Below are 23,500 nucleotides of genomic sequence, written 5' to 3'. Positions count from 1 at the left end.
AATCATAAGTTAATTTCCTCCTTGTATTAAAAGAGATAAACCAAAGCCTTTCTGGCTAAAGTATGGGAGTTTTCTTTTCTCATATGGATAATTCCTTTTCTTCAGCTCATGACAATCTGTTCCGCTGTTATTTGGAGCTGTAGGAATTGGGTGTCCAAGGTTACATAAATGACTCTATCTAGCCCTCTGACCAAAGTGGCATCAGAGACCATTCTTACCTTGGTATAACCCAGCATTATCATGCGTACCAGCACAACATTAATATGCACCCCAAGTGACTCATCATGGTAAATTTCATTCACCTAGAAACAAAACAGGCAAGGTTTCAAAGAAAGGCATCACGAAAGGATATGACAAAACCAAGATAATAACTTGCCTGACACTCATAGCAGCCCTGTATGGATACAGCTAGATCAAAGTAGCAAGCTTCCTAGCATCTTGTAATCATTTTGAACATGGAAGTGAAGCCCTCTTTGCAGAAGCAAGGAGAGGAAGGGAAATGTGCTCATGTGGCGGAATGACAGTTTTTATTGATGTGTTTTATCTAATTTCAAAAGTTGGGTGAAAATTTGTAAACAGAAATTAGGAGAGACATCGTAGAATCATAAAATTTTAGTGACATCTTAGAGTGATAGAATTTTAGAAATGACAAAATTTTAGGGACCATAGAGATCTCGAATCCAAGCCCCAGATTTTCCCAGTAAATAAAGATTCCCAAAGGGTAAATGACTTTCCTAAGCTCATATACTTACTACTAGAAACAGGACCAGAGTGGTCAAAATCTGTGTTCAATTCACCCATCATTCACTGGCCAAATGTATTAAGACACTAGTTTCTCCCTGGATGAAGATGGGAGTGTTCCTTTCTCATTTGGACGTACTATATGTAAGGCAAAAGTGCAAAGTGCTGCGAGAGTCAGAGAAAGACAACTGACTTTTTATACCATGCTGGAAGGAGATGCAAATCACACTACAGTCATGACTTCCTTTGATCTTTACCACTGGGGACCTCACGTATTCTCATCTCCTATATATAAGTAAAAAATCTAAGGCTTACAGAGAATAAATTATCAGTGATGAGTTGACTAGTTAGTATCAAGTGGAGATATTCATATACAGGTTTCTTCTCTTGCCACTATAGAAAGCTGACCTCAGATGAGATAAGACATAAGTTCAAGGGCAGCTAGGTGGCACAGTGGATAGAACACAGGTCTTGGAGTCAGGAAGACTCATCTTCACATGTTCAAATGTGGCCTCAGACACTTACTAGCTGTGTGACCCTGGGCAAGTCATTAACCCTATTTGCTTCAGTCCCTCATCTGTAAAATGAGCTGGAGAAGAAAATGGCAAAACATTCCAATATCTTTGCCAAGAAAACCAAAAATGGGGTCACAAAGAGTCAGACATGTTTGAAACAACTCAACAACGTGTTCATGGCCCTGTCTCTTTCTAAGAAAGAGTCATTATTGAAAATAAAATAAATATTAATAAGTTTATATATATATATGTATACTTAGTGCACATCTAGGAGTGATATTCCCAGAAATAACAAATTTTGGAAGCAAAATAAATACTTAAATCAGCAAGTTTGCTGAGCAATTTCGTATAGTTCTATTAACTTTTGCAAGAGATACAAACGTTATATTATTGTAACACTGATCAATTATGTGCAATGGCATCTTCCAGGGTTTGAATATTCACTATGGGTTTTGTAAATACTACTAACCTTAATATTTCTTATTTCTTAAGCAAAATTTTAGATATTCATAATAATGAGTAAAGAGCATGAAGAATATTAGAAGTATTTTACAAAGATAAAGTAAATCAGCTCATTGCCAGAAATAGTTTAAATCAGTTATAATATTGGCTTATAGGAATAATAAACCATGCAATTATTATTAGATCTCTTTTTAAAAGAAAACCTCTGAAGCTTTTGGTATAATCCCATCACAGAAAAAAAATATACTTTTTTACACTTTCACTTTTATTGATGTTTTCTTTTTACATTGAAAATATTTACAGATTATCCACACTTTTTGAGAGGTATCTTGTAACAAAGTAAAACAGTTAAGTAATACTGATGATTCAGTGACCTCATCTGAAAGTGCATGCAACATTTTACATCTGTAGTACCCTTTCTATCTCTCTATTTTATTTAAATAAGACCATCTTTCACCCCATTACAGAGAGAGAGGGGGAGAGAGAAAGAGGGGGGGGGGAGAGAGAGAGAGAGAGAGAAAGAAAGAGAGAGAGAGAGAGAAGACAAGAAGCAAATTTCTTGAAACAAATATGCAGACAAGAAACAGAAAACCATTTTGAAGCCAAATAACACAAAAAGGAAATCAAAAGGCATGGGAAAAGGGTGAGGAGCAGCCCAATTCTCAGAAACAAACCTTAAGCCAACCAAAAATCTGAACATGGAGCACTGAAAACCAGCATGAGTTCTAATAACTGGGGGTCTGACCCTTGATAGAACAGCACCACCACCACCACCACCACCACCACCACCACCACCTTTAGATCCCTGAAATGAGAGGCAGGGCCTAGAATAGCATTGTATAGAAACCTGGGAATCACATCAGGAAACAGGGCTAACTCAGAGTCTAGGTACCACTACTGGAGTTGAAATATAGAGTTGTGTAGAGGGCCCAGATCAGCATGTTGTCTCTAGATAGCATTGGATAAGAATATACATATTTCTCAGCTTTGCACATTACCCTTACAAAGTGTAGTAGGACATAATAACCTCACAAATAATTTCAGAAAACCAGAAATATTAAACATAACCTTTATTGACCACAATTTAAAAGAAATTATAATCCATAAATGGCAATTGAAGAAAAATTCAAACTTAGAGACATTAATTTAGTCATTAAAATTGTTGGATCAAAGGACAAATTGTTAAAAATAGCTAATTCGTTTTAAAAATAAAAAAAAATGAAATAGCCTACTAAAATTCTTGTGAAGTAGTCAAAGAAGTCCTTGAGGGAAAATTTATTCCTAAAAACTCATTAACAAAAGAGAGAAAAAAACAGAATAATGAGTTGGAAATTTAAAAAAGCAAATAAAAATCAAAAGCAAAAAATGAAGTCTTTGAAGAGATAGTAAACTAGAGCCCCCCCCCCCGCCCCCTGCAAAAAAACCTTCACCATTGAATTAATAAATAGAAATAGTAATGGAGTTTTTGGAGGGTGAGGAAACTAACAAAAAAGACAAATTTAGGTCATTGACCAAAAAACAATTCAAAAGCGAAAATGAATTCACAACAAATGAAGAATAGAGGAAATTATTGGAATTATTTTGCCCAATTTGTGCAAAAAACTAATAATTTGAATGAAAAAGCTGGATAGTTACAAAATATAAACTATCTAAATTTCTAGTATGATATATTGAAAATTTAAATAAATCAATTTTAAAAAGAGAACTTGAACAAGTCATACCTTACCTTCCCACAAGGGGGATAAGAGGGTAGGGGTCAGACTAGATTAGAAGGATTGAAAAGGCAATTTTATAAACAAAATTTTAAAAGAATTAAATCTAATTTTACTTATATTTGCAAATATAGGGAAATATGGCACACTACTGAATCTATTTTATGTGGAAAAATATGGTTCTGGTACCAAAATCAGGGAGAGGTAAATGAGAGAAAGAAAAGTTTAGACTAATACCTACCAAATATCAATGCAAAAATATTAAATAAAATATTAGCAAAGAGTTGCCAGAAACATTTTAAAAAAGATTACTTGTTAAGATCAGATTAGATTTATACTATGAATGGTTGGTTCAAAATTAGGAGAATTGTAAATATAATAGTCCATGTAAATAACATACAGCAATAAATCATATGATAACATTAGATATAGAAAAAGGTTTTCTTTTTCTTGTGTTCCTACAAAATACAATATTCTTTTATGTTTAAACACTAGGAAACATAGAAATAAATAGCTTTATCCTTAATGTGTTAAACCAGAAGTTTACCTGTGTGTGGCTGGACTAGATCAAATATAATTAGGAAATGTTAAACAAAATAAATAAAAATGCAATGTGACATAAATTATGTTAACTTGGCCCATGGGGATTTTGTTTCTTTTTCAGTTTGACACCATTGTGGTATCTGTCTTAAACTAAGAGTGAATATCATGTGTAAGGGGTAGCTAGGTAACATAATAAACAGAATGTTGGGCCTGGAGTCAGGAAGACTCATTTTTCTGAGTTCAAATCTGGCCTCAGACACTTACCAGCTATGTGACCTTGGGCAAGTCACTTAATCCCATTTGCCTCAGTTTCTTCATCTGTAAAATGAGCTAGAGAAGGAAATGGCAAGCCACTCTAGTCTCTTTGCCAAGAAAACCCCAAATGGGGTCACAAAGAGTCAGATGACCAAAACAACTGAACAAGAAATAAAATCACATATAATACAGAAACACTAGATATTTTGTCAATAAGATTTGCAGTTAAAGCAAAGATGTTCACTGTCATGATTAATTTTAATATAGTTCTAGAAATATTAGCTACAGAAATAAGACAAAAAGCGGACTGATAGAGTAAGTAAAAGCAAAGAAGAAATGAAATATTTTTCAGATGACAAGATAGGTTACTTACTAAAAATCAATAGAAACAACAAACAAATTTAGTAAAATAGCAGGATGTAAACTAGACTCACAAATATCACTGGTCTTTCTATATGTTGTGAACAAAACCCAGACAGTAGAGGTAAAATAAATTCTATTCATAATTACTGTAGAGTTCATGTAATATTTATATGTGGAAATGCAGATATCAAAATACACGCCAGTTTTACAATGACAAAACACTCTTTACAGAAATAAAAGGAATACTTAAATAATTGGAAAGGGATGAATTGTGCATGGTTGGCCATGCTAATATAATAAAAATTATAATACTATCTAAGTTAACTTATAGATTATTAAATCTATAACTACCAAACTATCAAAAGATTGTTTTATTGAGATAAAACAAAATGATAACAAATTTATCACACACACACACACACACACACACACTCACACAAAACAAAGATCAAGAATCTCTAAGGAAATAATGATTTAAAAAAACTTGGAGGGAAGTTGTCCAGCAGTATCATTTCAAGTTATACTACAAACCATGCATCATAATGCTGGTTTTGTTCTGGGCTAGACTTGACCCAGGTCAATCCCCTTGAAGGTTAGGTTTGATATTGTAATAAAATGAGACACTTTTGGGTTAATCACTTTTAAAAAGGGATTTACTTAGCTACAGCTGATTTAGCAAGAAGATTTAACAAAGCTAGACAGTAAGGACCCTTTGAACTGATTCAACTAAATGCTTGAGTTAGCCATCATGATCCACTAGACAAGTATCAGAGCAGCTCCTCAAGGCCCTGAGCTGAACCAAGTCTCTGGGAAGTTCTAAAATCCTTTTAAGGAAAAAAATCACCTAATTTGCATGGGGGAGAGGATAGAGGGTATGTTTAAAAACTGAAGAACTGATCAATGAAACAGATTAAGTCATATGCTACAGAAGCAATTGAACATAGTAACATAGTGTTAGATAAAATCAACACAAAGTGGGGTTGGGATTCACTAGTCAACAATAACTCTTGGGAAAATTAGAAAGCAATGGAGAAGAAATGAAGCTTAGATTAATACTCCATACAACAATCACCTCCAAATGTATCATTGGGTCAATGGGTATCAAATTTTGTGACTTTTTTGGGGGGGGTATTGTTTCAAATTGCTTTCCAGAATAACTGGAGCCATTCACAGGTCCAACAATACAGAATTAATACTCATCTTCCAAGGCCCCTTTAAAAATTATCTTTTTCCCTTTTTTGTTATCTTTTTCAATATGGTAGCTATCAAATGGAACCTCAAAATAGTTTTAATTTTAATTTCTGTTACTATTAGTCACTTGGAACATTTTTTCATATGTTTGCCTTTGCTTAAATTTCTTCTTTTGATAACTGTTTATTCAACTCTTCTTACCATTTACCCACTAGGGATTGGCTTTTGTTAAAAATGTTTATATCGTTACCCTATTTTTTTTAAAATTTGGTGTGAAGATGCTCCCTCCCCCCATTAACTGTTTATCATTCTATAACTGTATTGTTTTTATTTATTCAAATAAATTTTTGATTTTATGTCCTCATAATTGCTAATTTTATGTCCTGTAATCAACTCTCTCCTTTATTAGAGGGATCAGTAACCTTGATCAAAAATGCTTTCCCTTTCATTATCTACTTTTGAATATTTTAAAAATACGACCTTTTATATGCAGGTCACATATCCATTTGGAGGTGATTCATAGGTTAGAAAATCTAGGAGTCATTACTCAAAAGAGACCTGGAATTTAAAAAAAAATAGTAATCATTCAGTCTTAGGTCTTGAGATTGCAAGGACAAAGCATATATATTCAAACAAATTCTCCATTAAATACTTTTCTATAATCTGCCTTCCAGTCACTATTCAATAAATTGGACTGGAAGATGAATCACAAATTGACGGTCCTCTCCAAATTGTTAATAACAAGGAACAAAATGGAGGCAGAATTTTGTCCTAGGGAAGAAAGTATTAAAACAGGAGAGAGTGTTGAAATAAAAGAAACCAGAAGAAAGCATCTGGTTGAACTGTCAAGGAAAGGAAGACTGGGCTGAAAACAAGTCACAGTACTGGTTTGAGAGAAGCTATAATGCAAATACAACAAAGAGTATAAACAAACAGAGGATACTCTATAATCTGCAGCAACAAGCACAATCTAACTGAACATCCAGAGTCTACTTAATCAACCCATGAAGCCAAGGGTAGATATCCTCTGAAATGCGTGAAGTTCAACTCAGGATCCTTATTAAATATCCAGAAAAAATGGGGGTAAACAGAACATTAATTCAATTTTCAGATGACCTTAAATTGGAAGAGATTGCCAATGATATGAGAGAGAGAGAGAGAGAGAGAGAGAGAGAGAGAGAGAGAGAGAGAGAGAGAGAGAGCAAGAAAGTGAAATCAAATAAAATATTCCTCTAAGGGCTTTTTCCTTGAAATGAAAACTCCTTCCAAGTTTGTTCCCAGAAAGGACAATTTCTCCCAGGACATTTCCCTGGCAGGACAACATGACCTGTTTTGTCTGATTAATTTCTAAAGGGTAAAATGTAGTCTTTCTGATTGGTTGCTCAGATCGTACTTTTCACAGAAAAATATTAAATATGTAGACGTGGTAAAAGGAAAAAGTGAAAGCATGGTGCTGTTTAGAGACCCAGAATCTGAGTTCAAATTCTGACTGCCACTGGTAAGCTGTGTGACGATGGGAAAATCACTTAACTACTCTGACCTCAGTGGTTTTCTGAGTTTTAAAAGGAGACATCTGTACTAGCAGACTTCTAAAGTCCCTCCTAGTTTTTGAATGATTTGAGGCAAGAAAATGGCAAGAAGTAAGCATTTATATAGCACTTACTATATAGCAGGCATGTGTTAAGTGCTTCACAAATATTACCACATTTGATCTTCATAACAACTTTGTGAAGGAGATGCTATTATTATCCCCATTTTACAGGTGTGGAAACTGGGGCAAACAGAGGTTAAGTGACTTCATTGCTAACAAGAATCTAAGGCTGGATTTGAACTTAGGTCTTCTGTACTCCAAGGCCAGTGCTGGATCCATTGTATCACCTAGATACCAATATTATTATTAAAAAATCAGAGGATTTAACTTAGGGTCTGTGAATATGTTTTAAGATATTTTTATAAATGTATTTTCATATTAGTGTATTTATTTTATGCATTACAAGATATTATTCAGCAAGGGTGTCTGTGGACTTTAGCAACCATTGCAAAGTTCTGTTCTGTTGTTCATCCTTTGTTTTTGAAAAGGGCCAGTGACGTCATGCGTAACATTTTGACTTGTCTGTGAATTGGATTTGTGAGGCAGTCATCAACCTTATTCTCTTCTACAGTCATTAAAGCCCAGTGGCAAGACAAATGTCAAGACAACTAGTGGGCCCAGGATGCATTGGATGACTTTGGCATCTGTGATATCTAATCAAGCTCTAAGACCTCCACACTACCTGCTTCAGCCACCTTCCTTTGTCCTCGGAACAAATCGTTCTCATCTACCCATCCCACCAGGCGGAGTCTTTATGTGCTTGGAGTAGACATTCCCCTAACTCACCAACGGATTTGAGGACTATCAGTTACCATCAACCTGGTTAAACCTTTCTACTGAGTTGGCTTTCCTGGGATGTGAAAACTGTGCTTTCTACAGCTTAAAATTAATGACACAAAAAGGCTAAAAAAACCTTCTCTAAACTGATACAGACATGACTAGAAAATTGTGCATTTCCACATGTCTTTTGATGTCAAGAAAGGTACCGGGTGATTATGACAAATATAAGAGTTTTATCTACAAAACTAGAAAACAGACACACTATTCCTTTGCATTGCTAGGGCCAAGTCTATGATGTACTTGCATCTAATGCTTCCTGGAAAACTTTGATAGAGAAGGAACCAACATCAAATTTTTAAAAAAAAATAATCAACCTTATAATTTTTAAACCAGATCTGTGATTTATTTGGCAGAGAACTCTTTTTTATTACATTAATACTTTATGTTTTCTTCAATTACATGTAAAAATAATTTTTAATGTTTGCTTTTTTTAAATTTTGAGTTTCAAATTTCCCCCCTCTCACTCTATTCTCCCTCCTCATTGAGAAGGCAAGCAAGCAATTTGGTATAAGTTATCCATGTGCAATCATGCAAAGCATATTTCCATATTAGTTATGTTATGAAAGAAAACACAAATCAAAAAATCCCAAGAAAAAAAGTTATGAAAAAGGATGCTTCAATCTGCATTCAGAGTCCATCAGTTCTTTCTCTGGGGATGGATGCCTGGCAGAGAACTCTTAATGAGGTTATTTCTTCTATCGTTGCATATCAGGGCTTGTTTGATAACTTAAGTCTCACAGAGCAGTCTGGGACATTGAGAAGAAATTAAGCCACTTGCCTGGGGTCACATAGACATTCTATATCAAAGGTGGGACTTGAATCCAAGTCTTTCTGGTTCCAATGGATGTTCTCTACTGCATAAGATGCTATTTTAATATTACTTACAAATATGTCATTTTGGGTTCTTTACCCAAATAATAATGGCTTTAATAATAATAGCCTTTTAAAAATTCTCTCTCTTGATCCTTGCAACAACCCCGTAAGTTAGGAGCTATTATTATCTCCACTTTACAGATAAGGAAACTGAGGCTGAAAGTGGTTAATAAAGCACTGTGCTAGAGATAATACCTTAGAGATGGGATTTGAATTCAGGTCTTCCTCACTCCACATCCACTGCTCTTACTCACTCTGCCTCTATAAACATCAAAGTAGTTCATATTTGTTCGTGTTAATACAAAAAAACCAGCTCTATGTGTACATCACTGGAGCAGATGTTGGGTTGATACAAAGATAGGGCCTCTTCCCTTGTGGAACATAGCAAGAAAGAGACAGCCATACATAAATACAGTGTCCTATAAGAAATCTATAAAAATGATTATGCAGAATAAAATTGAATGGAAGCATATAACAGTTATCGGGTATTATATGAGGTCAGAGGAAGCAAAGATGATTTCTGACTGAATAATCCATAAAGGAGGTTTATTGAGGGAGAGGCATTTGACATGAACCTTGAAGGACATTATTTTGTTTCCTATTTGAAGTCTGAAATAATTTAGGTAGTAAAAATTACTTGATAATTATATCTGATCTTATCATGATCACTCAAAGAGTCCAAACTTTCTAAGACAAGCTGTTCAGTAAAAGAACCTAACAGAGCTTAACAGATATCACATGCTCAACCAATGTTTTTTGATTTATTGATTGCTGGTTGGCAACAGAGAAAACCCAGAAGCAGACTGAATGAAAAAGGAAAGTGACCCTGCATATAAATAATTTCCACAGGAACTCAGCAGAGAGTAAGAGATCTCTTCATCAGAGCATGGGTATGCATGTTAACATACCAGCTCATTCTCACAGTGAGTGCGAACAATTAGAAAATTAATTATTAGGGTGCTGTTGATACTTTCACTGTCAAGACAAATCATGGGTTTCAGGTATAAAAGCTTTTAGTGTCCCATAAGTAAATGGAAATGCGTTTGAATTTCCACAAGTATATTCAATTTCACAGGAAAGGCTTTGCTTTTTTTCTAAACACTAACAACTCTAATCAAATCATAATATTTGGCTTCCCCTTACATATGCTTATCCTTCCAAACAGATGGTTCAATACAGTGATGATTCACTGAACCTTGAATTTGTTTATTGCTTTTCCATGATGCAGATACTATCTAAAGTTTGGACTTTAGCTTTATCTGGCCTCGGCATTTGAATTATTGTTATTCCTTCCCTGAGGTCTGAGGAAAAAATAAGGATTTAAAGAGAGCTAGTCAAAATACAGGTGCTGAGGAATCCCTTCTCCTTGGGAGGTCTTTGTTTATAGCTATTTCTCATGGCCCTGTCTGGCCCAAGTTCCATGAAGGAGAAAGGGTGGTGAGGTTTGAGCCTTTGAGTGGGCACTAGACTGCTTGAGAGGACAGAGGCTTGACCAATCCCATAGGTGGGAAAGGATGTTGGTTTCTTTCTCCTCTCTTTCCTTGAGGTTCAAACATGTCTTCTTCTAGACCCATTATTCAGTACAAGGCTGGGAGCTAGGAGGAAGATGGAGAATGGTGGGTAATACGCCAAGTGCTGCCTGCAGTTAAGAACTTCCTAGATGCCATCAGCTGTAACCATGACAACTGACACCAGCATTGTAGTACAGAATCCAGATAGAATCCAATGTTGGGGGCAAGCAGGGATGGGTTTTTGTCTTTCTTTGTAGCCACGGTGCTTAGTACAGTGTCTGGCACATAGTAGTTGCCTAATAAACACTAGTTAACTAGCAGCTATTATAAAACCAGAGCATTTGATGAAAAAGCATGCATGCCATTCACCTTTCTCCCTGAACCCTACTCCATCTTTTCTTTTGTCCTGGTTTGTAATCTCTCTAAGATGAGTACCAATACCTCCATCACTGCAAGAGGAAGCTTCATGAGATAGGTGTACTCAACACAGCACAATGGAAGAGCTTGACAGTTTGCTAAGTTTTGACTGATAAGCCATTTAGTAATGATAAGTGGGGCAATGGACAGAGAACTGGGCCAGGAGTCAGACAGACTCATCTTTCCGAATTCACTTTCAGCCTCAGACACTTACTAGCTGTCTGACCTTGAGCAAGTCACTTAACCCCATTTGCCTCAGTTTCCTCATCTATAAAATGAAATGAGAAGAAAATGGGAAACCACTCCAGGATCTTTGCCAAGAAAACCCCAAATGAGGTCACAAAGAGTCACACACAACTGAAAAATGATCTAACGATGACATGATGGAAAAAAGGGAATTCTCAGACAAATAGGGTTGAGGTCTTCAGAGAAATAAATTTTCTGATTTTTATGATCCTGAGCAAGAATTATGTATGGATCATACACCACATTCGGTCAGAATCAAGGTCAATGACGGTTTCCTTCTCATCCAACTTTTTTAAGCTTGAAGGTTGTTGGGTTTGAATCACTTGCATGTGCATAGAAACCGAAGAATCATAGAGTTTGAGTCAGAAGAAACCTGAGAGGTCACAAAGTCCAATCTCCTCATTCAACATATGAGGAAACTGAGGCCCGGCAAAGTTAAGTGGCTATTTTCTGAGCACATATTAGGCTGTTATTACTTCTGCAGCATCTCAAGGGTCACCTAGGAAACTTATTCAGTATGTATCTCATCTGCACCCACTGCCACTGGCATAACCTTTAAATGAAGAGGAATTCAAGAGGTCCTGGTGACTCCATTGCCTCTTGGACCAAGCACAAATTCCTCCTGGATTTCAAATTTGTTCTGTGAAGTTTGGATTCAGTCAAAGGGCCGCACTTGAGGACCTAGAGGGCCACATGTGGCCTCGAGGCCAAAGGTGCCCCACCCCTGTTCTAGTCTCTTTTTGAAAAATTAGGACATTTGTCCTTCCCTAGTCCTGCAGAGGCATCTAGGTGGTACAGTGAACAGAGCATCAGGTGTAGAGTCAGGAAGATCTGAGTTCAAATCTGTCCTCAGACACTCACTAGCTGTGTGACTTTGCACAAGTCACTTAACCCCCCTTGCCTGAGCTCCTCATCTGTAAAATGGGGGCATACTGGAAAACCACCCCATGGGGAAAAAGTCCATGGGGTCATGTAGAGTTGAACACTGCTGAACAACAACAACCAGCCAAGCAGAAGTACTTGCCTGTTGTCCATGATGTTTGACACAACACTGACCATGGTTCAGTAATTCTGTACCTAAGGACACACAGTCTTTTGGGCCAAATGAATTGAATTTATCAAGAATAGCTATGGGTTCCTTACTATCTCCTTACCATACCTCAGGCATCAGCACCCTATGAGTCATTTTTATTCTGTCATTTACAATCCAAAGGTCATTCTTCTTACCAGAGAAAAGAGAAGCCAAATCAGAATTGAGTAACTCTGCTTTGTCTCCAGGATTGCCTTGGCTATGTGTGTCTTCTACGCATGTGCTAAACTGTTATTTATTTTCAGGTCCATGTTCATTCCCCCCCTTCCCCATCCTGGATTCTGAGTGTATTTGTAGGAAAGTTTGCCCCAGTGTGGGAAGAAAATACTTTGTAACTTGTCCTTACAATGCCATTTAAGTAAATACTTTTGCAAAGTAGCTGCCCCTACTACATGATTGTTAAGGGAAAACACACCAGTAGGGGCTTGTGAGCTAGTATTTCAGAGGACAGCCATCCACAGGGTTACCCACTAGAACCCTAAGACTAGTAACTGCTACTTTCTGAGAACCCAGCAGGCCAGTGTTGGCCTGAGTTGGATAAGTGAGTCCCAAAGGGCATCATGTGCATAAAAGTAAATACAAAGTATAAACAAGGAAAATACAAAGAAATAATTTAGGGGGGCACTACTACTTATGGGTATTATGGGCTAGTCTATAAGTTAGGCTTGGAGTTTAAAATGCAATGAGGCACTCATAGACCATGAAAAGCAACTTTACTAATAAAGAAGGAGCTATAAAACCCAACTTTGTTCTACCTGCACAGTTGCCATGGCAACCAGTTAAGTTAGGTCAGGAATTCAGAAAGGTGTTAAGCTCAGATATGACCTCTGCACAATCTCCCCCTCTAGGCCAAATCTCTTTATACCATAGGCAATTGGCCCTGTGCTTTTGTTGGGTAGCGCAATCTAGATACCAGCCAAGATAGAAGAAGCTGAGTGAGGCTGTTAAAGAAAGGGAATGGAGAGCGAAAGGGATAAATGGGAAAGGATGTGAAAGAAGCTCCCAGTGTAGTGGAGGCCTGGATGTGATCTCGCCTGTAAAGACACATTTGCATAGCCACCTGGCATTTCTCTTAAATGATGATCCCCAGTACCTCAGGTACAATTCCTACCACACGGAGAATTAAGAAAGGCTTCATGTAGGAGGTGGTAATAAAGTTGAGCTTTGAAGAGAGCTAGGGATATGCATTCCAGGCATCGGGGGAACAGCCTGGCCAATAGCATGAAGATGGGAAATGAACAAGCAAAAGCAAATATGATGTTTTGGCTAGAAACTTATAAAATAAGAAGGGAAGTAATATAGAATAAGCTTGGAAAAGCAGGCCATAGCCAGACTGGAAAGGACTTTAAATGCTAAATGGAAGAGTTTGTATTTTAACTTAGATGCAATAGAAAGGCATCAGAGGTTTTAAAGCAGGGAATGACATAATCAGATGTGGTTTTTAGGCGTTTCACTTTGGATATTTGGAGGCTGGATTGGAGAGGGGAAGAGCCTTGAGGTAAGCAAAGTAAGTAGGTGGCTATTACAATAGTCCATGTGTGGGGTGGCGAGGTCTATCCCTAGGATGTTAACCATGTCAATAAAGAGAAGAGGAAGACATGAAAAATTATGTGAAATCAACAAGGCTTAGCAACTGATTGGATATGGCCCCATGGGCTAAGGGACAACAGGAGTCATTGGATCATATATTTAGAGCTAGAAAAGACCTTAGAGGTTATTGAGTCCAGCCATCCTATCATAGAGAAATGGAAACTGAGGTCCAGAGAGGAAAAAAGACTTACCAAAGGTCACAAAGCAGGTTTCAAAAAAGATCTTCCCAACTCCAATTCTGTGCTCTACATTCAGTATGCCTTATGGATGATTTGAGATTGCTAACTTAAGAAGACTGAAAGGACAGAAAGAGTAAAATTGGGAAGAGGAGTGGGAGAAGCCAATGAGCTCTGTTTTGATCATAATGAGGAGTAGATATATGGGATGTTCAGTTTGAAATATCCCTCCCCGCAAAAAAGTTATAAGGGGACTAGAGTTCAGATGCGACATGGACTAGATATAGAGATATAGGAGTTATTTGTATAGAGAAGATAAGCGAATCCACAGGATGACCAAGGGGGAGGATGTAGAGAGTGACTACAATGTCCCCAGGAAATAGCCCTAGAGTATACCAAGTTAGGAATGATAAAGAAATAAGATAAGCCAAAGAGGAGACATATAATTCGAAGAAGACCAGTAGAGATCAATGCCACCACAACCCTGAGAGAAGACAGCATCAATCTAGAACAGGAGTCCCTAACTTTTTTTCTGTCTTAGATCCCTTTTAGTTGTCTGGTGAAGTCTATGGACCCCTCTTCCAAATAATGTTCTTAAGAGAATAAAATAAAATAAAAAAGATTACAATGGAAGACAAAAGTCAGTGAAAATAAAAAGACGTTTTCCTCACTTGAGTTCACTGACCCCCTGAAATCTATTCATAAACCCCTTGGGGACACCAAGTGATGAACCCCTCATCTAGGAATAGAGAGTGCTTAGCTATCAGAAGCTTCATAGAAGTCAGGAAGAAGGAGGGCTGAGAAAAAAAGCCATTGGACTTAGCAATTGATCACTGGAAACAGGTTCAAATCCTGACTTAGATACTTACCAGCTAGCTGTATGATCGTAAGAATAACCTAAAGTTAGCCTGAGTCTCAGTTTCCTTATCTGTAAAATGGGGGTAGTAAGAACACCTACCTCCCAGTATTGTTGTGAGACATGAGACAACATGTGCAGAGAATTTTTCAAACCTTAAAGCACATTATAAATGCTAATTCTTGTTATCATCAGACAAATATTTTACTTTTTTATCAACTTGGTAAGTAAACATTGGGAGAGGAAAAAAACTATTTTATCATGTAAGCCAGCATTCATGGCAGACAGACAAAAATAGAATAGGTCAAGGCTCTATGCCAGAATGAAATAAAAATCCCATTTCCTGCCCTGATTCAAGATACCTCCTTTTGAATTTAGGCATTGCCTTCTACGTGATAGAAGAAATGCCATCTCCTGCCTCCAAACGCTTACTACTGGGAAACCTATTAAAAACCCCTCTTGCCTCTTTTCTCATTTAATTTTGCTGTGTCTAGGCTTCAAGTAGTCAGATTTCAACGAAAGGCAAGAACTCAGAGTCAGCGACAGGGGTGAGGGTCAAAGATAATAAGAGCACAGCAATAGAAATCCAGAATGAGCTTGGAAAGGAACGGATACTCACGATGTTCATGAGGGTGAGGAGGTAGTTTTGGACGTGTTCTTTGCCGTGGAAGCGGACTACGGAATCATCCACACCTAAGAGCACTTCGATGTTGTGATCATCATCCCCGGCATGCCGTCGCCGCCTCATCGTCTCATTCAGCTGCTGTTCAAAGTGGTCGTAACTGGCACTGAGGTCATCAAAGCCCTCCCATTCAGGTCCTATTGAAAAAAATTTTTAAAAAAATTCAAGTATTTTAATTTACTCATAATGGCTTCTAATGTTTTCTTTCAAAAAACATTTTAAAAAAATTTATCTTTTCACAGATTCCTAAAGCTTCATTCACAGATGCCCAGTATATGCTGAAAATATCTACTTTAAGGGTAGTATGAAAATGTGGATGAATGGTAATGATTTGAAAAATTAATCATCTCTATAGTAATCTTGCTCAGTAATGCTTAACTATGCAGCTAATCTGGCATATACTATTGGTTCATACTATTATTTTGTGTGTCTACAATTTCTAACATCTAAACCAAAATATTTATACCAAATAATCATCTGAAAGGAAGGACGGAGGGATTCTGGTATATCAGAGCAATGAAATATTATTATTATATGTTATTATGATTATTATAGCATTTATATAGTGTTTTAAGGTTTACAAAGTTCTTTAAAAATATTATCTCAAGTTAAATATGGTAGTGTACACCTTTCTACCAGGAAGACTGTGGCTGGTGGGTCTCTTGAACTTATGAATTCTGAACTGTAGTGGGCTAAGTCAATCAGGTGTCTAAACTAAGTTCAGCATTAATATGGTGAACCCTTAGGACCAGGTAGCTACCAGGTTTCCTAAGGACGGCTGAACCAGTCCAGGTCAGAAACTGAGCAGGTCAAAGTTCCCATACTGATCAGAGTGGGATAAGGCATATAAATTTTCTCTTCTCTTTCCTACCTGAGAGAAATAGCGAGATCGAGTAGATAGATAGATAGATAGATAGATAGATAGATAGATAGATACTTGTTCTTTCTCTCTTCATATTTGGACCCCTTATCTATTTACAAACTTAATAACAACAACAAAGTACATATTGTGTGTTTTATAAGTTGATGAAATATTTATTTTAAATATATTTATGTATAAATATCTCATATAATATTTAGGAGATAAAGACAAATGAAAAAGTAAATGTATAGTTTAAATTCTTAATCAGAGAAAATTTTTGCAATATTCTATTTAGCACAGTGTCAGACACAGCTAGGCTTTTAAATAAAAGGCTTATTATTGATTGATTGAATACAGTTAGCATCAAAACTTAAGTTGTATTCATTCACATGTAAAATATTTTAATATGGAAATATAATTATAAACTACCTTGACTTTCTAAAGATACCACATATGAAAATCCATTCTGACTCATGCCTTAAAGGAGCCACATTTAATACTCTACTGACTCTAGAAGTCACTTGAATTAACATCTAGTGACACTAATAAATGGGCATTTTCTCTTCCACCTTTGGGGTTTTAGTAATGTTGAGGAAAATTTGTTTTTAAAATTATCTTTTGGCCAAAATGAATGTAGACCCAGCCCCAACCAACTCCACAGGATTTGAAGTGGCAGACTTTCAAACCCTACTCAAACCTTCCCCAGCTCTGAAAAATATATGGAAACGCCCACTCCAAATATAGTTATGAGACCTGAATATGACCGCTCAGATTTAAAAGCTGCATTATAATTCATCTTGACCTGAACCCACCTGTTAGCTTATTAGATGGGCATTCTGGCTTCACTGAGGAATCACAGTGGTTCAACAATACACAAATGACTCCCACCTCCAGCCACATCTAACAGCAAGAAATTGTACCTACAAACAATTTTACATTTGACCCTCAAGTCTTTTCTGGCTTCAGAATGCGGCACATGGTTGTACCTCACATACAAGTGGGAAATTCATACATGAGATTCCAGTTCTAAATATAGCTCTGCCTGGAAGAGTTGTCATCTATGATATCCAAAGGAAACACACTGGAAATGTCATCATAGGACTGTGCCTGTATGAATGGAATCAGGGAAAGAATGACTTCAGAGAAAGGGCACTTTCTGTTCTCTATAGCACCTTTGCTTTGGGTTAGCCTTTCCATCTCTTCTTAAATAAGGAAGGATTCTGATTGGGAAGAAAGGAGAATCCCCTTTCTGTGAGTGAGACAGTTTAGGAAATGAAAAGGAAAATTTTTCTTCCAACTGTTGCCTTTTCTCCACCAAGATTTCCCAAGTACATATTTTCCTCATACCATACAATTTTCCTTTTATATGACTCCTAATGTGAAATGTCAAACATCTTGGAGAAAAAATGGCATTCGAGTTTCCAGCCCTTTGCCCATATTGACATTGCTATTTATGGCAGGCAACCTTGACACATCATGAAATAATTTGAGCCATAATTGGCTCCTTTCAGTACAATCTATTCATTTTACTGTAGTTTGCTGGCCTTAGAGCTGGGAAGAGAGTTTAATGATAATCTGGTCCAACCAACTCATTTTAATGAGGAGAAAACAGGCCTAGAAATAGGAAGAGACTTGCCAAAGTAACTCAGGCTCTATGAAGCAAATACAGGAGTTGCAAGGATTGATCCTCAGATCCCACATTAGTGTTTTTTCTACCAGCTAGGCAACTAGGTAACACTGTGCGTAGAGCACGCAACCTGCAGTCAGGAAGACCTCAGTTCAAATCCTGCCTCAGAAACTTAATAGCTCTCTGACATTTGTCAAGTCACTGAACCCCTTCCAGCCTCAGTTTCCTCATCCATACAACAGAGATAATAATATCACCTACTCTTGTTTAGTTATTGTGAGGATCAAAGGAGATGGTATAGACAAAGCTTTCAGCAAACCTTAAAAGGTTATATGTATTCCAGCTACCACTCTATTGCCTCTTGGTGGGGAAAGATGAGGTCCCAGAATGTGCTCATTGTGAAAGCCTCTCTTATCTGAAAATAAAGACTGCCTTTGACAAATTAAACAAATCAAAATCAATTTATATCTATGTTCTAAAGAGATCTAAGAAACAATCAACAGAGACCTTCTTTGATAACGAACTGAAGGTCAACACACTCACCACCATGACCCAAGGAAATGCTGGTACAAGTTTGAGAAATATTCACACCTTTACTCTTATTCTTCAAGTTGCTTTCAAACCAACAAGGTTTACCATGAACACAAATGAACACATATACACATCTCACGTAATTTTGGTTTATTTTTAAAGTAAAGAAGTAAACTCCTTTACTTATCAGCTCACTTGCTTCCCAACCTTGGGAACATTGCAGTTAAAGTGAATCAATAGTTATAGGGGATCTAAATAAGGGAATTGTAGATGATAACAGTAAGTTTTGCCATTCAGACAAGTTCTGCACAAAAAGCTGGGCCAGATGCCATCGGGGTACTTGGAGCAGTGCCATGGGGATAGAAGACGGTGAGAATTCTGGTAAATGGGATCTTGGCCCCAGGCTACAGTGTCACTGCAGGGGATAGGGCCAGACTCTGGTAAACCATTGCCCAGGGGAACAGGGGCAGGCAGCAACAGACATGGCCTGTTCATCCCCAAGCTAAGCAGAAGAAGAGAGATGCAGTTGCAGCCAATTCCCATTTGGGGATTGTGTAAGGATAAGAGGCAGAGATCGGGCTGAGGCCAGCAGCGATATAGGGCTCTCAGAGGAAAGAGACATAAGCCACAGGTTTCAAACAAGGGGACAAGCCTGGTCCCAGACACCCAGCCAGAATTGTAGCAAAGCAGTGGCATCTGTACCACCAAGGGAATAACACCAAATAAGGCCTGACCCCACTCCAATCCTTGAGTTTATCTGGGGGTGGAGCCTGCCTCTAGCACAAAATCCTAATCCAGGAACTTTCAAATCAATTCAATTAAATAACCATTTATTAAGTACCTACTAAATGCCAGGCATTGGGTTTAGTACTTGGGCTGAAGACATAAGTAAGCAGAAGTAAACTGCAAGAAACAATGAGGAAATTCTAGGGGGTCAAGAGAAGCCCAAGAGGTGAACCCAGAGTAATTGTCTTGCCACACAAATAGAGCTCCAGATAAAAGAAGGGTTTGTCCATAAATACCACAAGAATTGCTGGAGGAAATGACATGTGTTAAACAATGAAATTAAAGCTCTTGAGGAAAAAATGAAAGGAGAACAATTTAAAACAGAAGGTGGAAGACATTACTCAAGTAGTAGACTCTTGAAAAAATAGAATGGATCAAACAGAACTCAATGACTCTAAGAGATGAAATGAAATATTAGAACAAAATGTAAAGATTGAAAAACAAGAAAAAACATAAATTAGCTACTATCAAAAACAACTAACCTGGAAAAAATCAAACCCATTATTTCTAAGAAATATTGATTCAAAAATGAGCAAAGAGGTGACAACATATTAAAAATAATGCAATGACCAATCAGTACTCAATAAGCTTGATGTTAAAGTATGCTTTTGCAGAAGTAATGAAATTGAAGTGCAAAATTGTATATACACACACATATGTGTATATATACATTATATATTTACACATGACCATGTATGTATGTATATGTGTATATATGTATATGTATATATTTAAGACATGGTCAATGTATGGGATGTGTGACTTTTAGAAGTGGGTTGGAAATCTATAGAATGTTAGACACTTCAGACAGACAATAAACTGAGCCTAGAATGGAATATGAGGAAGAGAGGAAGCTAGACTGCAACTGAGAAATTATGCATTGCCTTTATCGTTCCCAAGTCTTTTGATGAAACAGAAGCCCATGTTTTAAGGAATTCTTATAGTGACATCATGGTGTAGAGAATCATAAAGTACTCACAGTCTCCAAACTATTAAAATTTGAAGGCCACCTAAGGGGCAATGGAAGGATTCATGATTGATGTCAGCAAGCTACAACATAATCACCAACAAACTGTACAGGAGAAGGTGTATAAAGGAAGTCATCAAAGAAATGCATGAATAGAAAAGGAGGTAGACTGACAGTAAAGCAAGAACAAGGGATGACCAATCTTCAGAATCTACCCACATTCATGAAGAGGGAGGAAGGGAGGAAGAAAGAGAGGAAGGAAGGGAAGGGAGGGGAGGGGAGGAAGGAAATTTTATTAAGAGCTGAGGATGTGCTAGGTACCATAAGCTAAAGACAAGAGATTAGAGAAACATATCTAGCATCTTGTATAGAGCTTCTGTGGAGGGTGCCAGAGACAAATGTTGCAGGGGCTTGGAAGGCGGAGTTAGATTGTAATCTGACCTATTGGTAGGAGCACCCACAGCAATGAGATGACAGATTTAGCAAAGTTAGAGACCATCATTCTAGATCTGGGAGGGATTCTACTGGCGATGTAATCCAATCCCTTCATTTAAGAGATCCACTCCTGACTCTTACAACTTTCTTCACTATACCATAACAACCTCATCCCACTAGAAATTCTCTCTTCCCCTGACCATCTGACATTGGAAGTACTATCTGTCCCAGGGGGCCTGATTGTTTAGCTCCTCCCAGAACCTGAATTTTTAGGAAAGAGTAGCTTGACCATTCAGGCCTTCCTTCCTCTCTGGGCTCCACTCCCATCTCTCTGGGCTTCCTCCGCCATGTCCCTTTCTCTCTCCCTCCCACCTCTTTTATTTTCCTTTTAGGTATTATCTTCCACCATTAGAATGTAAGCCTCTTGAGGTCAGGGACTATCTTTCTGCTTGTACTTGTATTCCCAACACTTAGGAAAGTGCCTGGCACATAGTAAATGCTTAATAAATGCTTGTTGGCTTAAAGTAATTGAGGCCAATAGAAATTAATTGATTTTCCTGAGGTCATAGAAGTAGTCAGCATCTGAGGTTGCAATTGGAACCAAGTCCTCCAACTTTAGAAACGCTACACCCTGCTGTATATGATCAAGACTAAAAAAATGGATGTTTAGTCCAATCAGTTCCATCTGTTAGCAATCTAAGAGGTAAAATACAGTTACATTATTTGAATTGGATACTTTTTTCTAGAAAATGTTGGTAATGTTACATTAATTTTTAAATTATTAAAGTAATTTATTAAAAAGATGTGGTAATTGTATTGTCACAAATGGTCTATAGTGAAGAATACTGAGAATTAACTATTCTTCAAAGGTATAAAATATTCTTGCAGAAAGCTGATGAATTCTTTACCAACTGGGAAATTCCATCAAGATAGTTCAAAGAAAACTATTCTAGCCAATTTATGATGTCAGTTCTGAAGTTGTGCTTAAGTAACTGTTTCAATTTTTTTAAACCTATTACCATTGAATGAATACTACTTTCCATAACTTCTCTTCCCTCACAGTCCTAGTTCTGAGATAAATGTGTTTTCTTCTATTTTCAATGATTGCCTTACTAGGATAACATGGAACTCTTATTGGAAAAATGACATTACTTAGCATGTGAAAAAATGTTTTCACACACTTTGGGGTTGATGTTTCTATAGTAAGGGTTTGTTAATTGTAAGTCTAGCCTTTAGAAAACTGTCCTCAACTCTTTCTGTTCCTTTTGGTCAGCTATAACTTTCTCCCCCAAGCCCACCACTCACTGCCCATATCGTGACTTGGCTCCATACAAGTAATCGTCTATGATTTTTTGTGCTATGATTCTCTTTTTTTATCACTTTCTCCATAATCATGTCATAATTGTGTCTCGATCATTCTTTTCCCTGCTTACACCACCACCTGCTTTTATTTTCCTTCTATTATTCTTCTTGAGCTAGAGCCCTATTCAGATGTCATGTCACTTACACTTTTAATTTTAAAACTGTATGAAACTGTTCCCAAATCAATGATTTCACTTGTACATTATTCATTTCTGCTAAAGTCCTTATGTTCAGCTGGGTCACTGCCTCTGGGTGTCACCTCTTCTGCTCTGGCCCAACAAGCAATAAAATGTTACTCAAATCCAGCATCAAATGTGTGTGAAAAATTCTCTTAATGTTTTAAAGTGAGTTTAAAAATCCCTCAGATTTTTCAGCTGTCAATTTCCATTGTTTATTTCTTGAAAGATCTAATGAAAGATGCCTTTTTTCAACCATCTATTTGGTTTTAATATCAAGTAAGCCATAAAATTTTGAAATTTATGTTTTCCAAAGGGGATAGGGCTCATTGTACTTGGCCTTTGACAGGACTCGTCCTCAGTACAAAATTCAATTGTAGCTTGAAAAGGATCCATGACCAACAGTGTCAAGTAGATCAGAGAGTACAAGAAGAATGAGGACTTAGAAGAAACCAATAGACTCAGGAGATAAAGAAGGTCCAGAAGAGGGCAAGAAAAATGGTAGAAGTGCCTGGGTCTGTATCATGTGATGATTGGGTTAAGAAGAGAATATTCAGGGACGTGATAGCTGTGCTCAAGTATACAAAGGGCTGACCTGTGGAAGAAGGATCAGATTTGTTCTATTTTTCTCCAGAAGGAAGAATCAGGAGCAATGGGTACAAATTACAAGGGGAAAAATTTAGGTTTCATTCCAGAAAAAAAATTGCTAACAGATCTGTCCAAAAACAGATTGGGCTTCTTTGATAAGTAGTGAGTTCCCCCACCCGAAATATCTTCAAGCAGAGGTTACACAAGAGTATAACAACCACTTGTTGGTTATATTTTAGTGGAGATTCCTTCCTGATATCACATACACTAGGTCAGGGCTTGGCAAAAAAATCTGTGGCCCACTGGCCAAATCTGGATGCTGCCTGCTTTTGTATGCCATGCTAAGAGTAGTTTTTTACATTAAAAAAATTCTTGACTTTTGTGCCATACAAAACCAGGCAGTGGGACAGATACGATCCGTATGCTGTAAGGTTCCCTGAACCCTGCTCTAGATGGCTGCTGATTTCGCTTCCAACTCTGGAATTCTTTTATTCTGTAATTTAGGAATGGAG

At 37.2% G+C, this 23,500-nt stretch overlaps 1 protein-coding gene across 1 annotated transcript in view; it reads right to left on the bottom strand.

Moving 5' to 3' along the window:
* ADAMTS3 (ADAM metallopeptidase with thrombospondin type 1 motif 3) overlaps positions 1-23,500 on the bottom strand; it is a 269,433-nt gene that overhangs the window by 54,356 nt on the left and 191,577 nt on the right. The window contains exons 5-6 of the mRNA XM_036763494.1: positions 15,592-15,791; positions 219-302 (exon numbers count right to left, since the gene is read on the bottom strand). Of these exons, the coding sequence (XP_036619389.1) occupies positions 219-302; positions 15,592-15,791 (284 nt within the window). The remainder of the gene's footprint in view (positions 1-218; positions 303-15,591; positions 15,792-23,500) is intronic.

The sequence above is a fragment of the Trichosurus vulpecula genome, chromosome 6, assembly GCF_011100635.1.
Source record: "Trichosurus vulpecula isolate mTriVul1 chromosome 6, mTriVul1.pri, whole genome shotgun sequence".
NCBI lineage: Eukaryota > Metazoa > Chordata > Mammalia > Diprotodontia > Phalangeridae > Trichosurus > Trichosurus vulpecula.
This window is presented reverse-complemented; position numbering and strand designations above follow the sequence as displayed.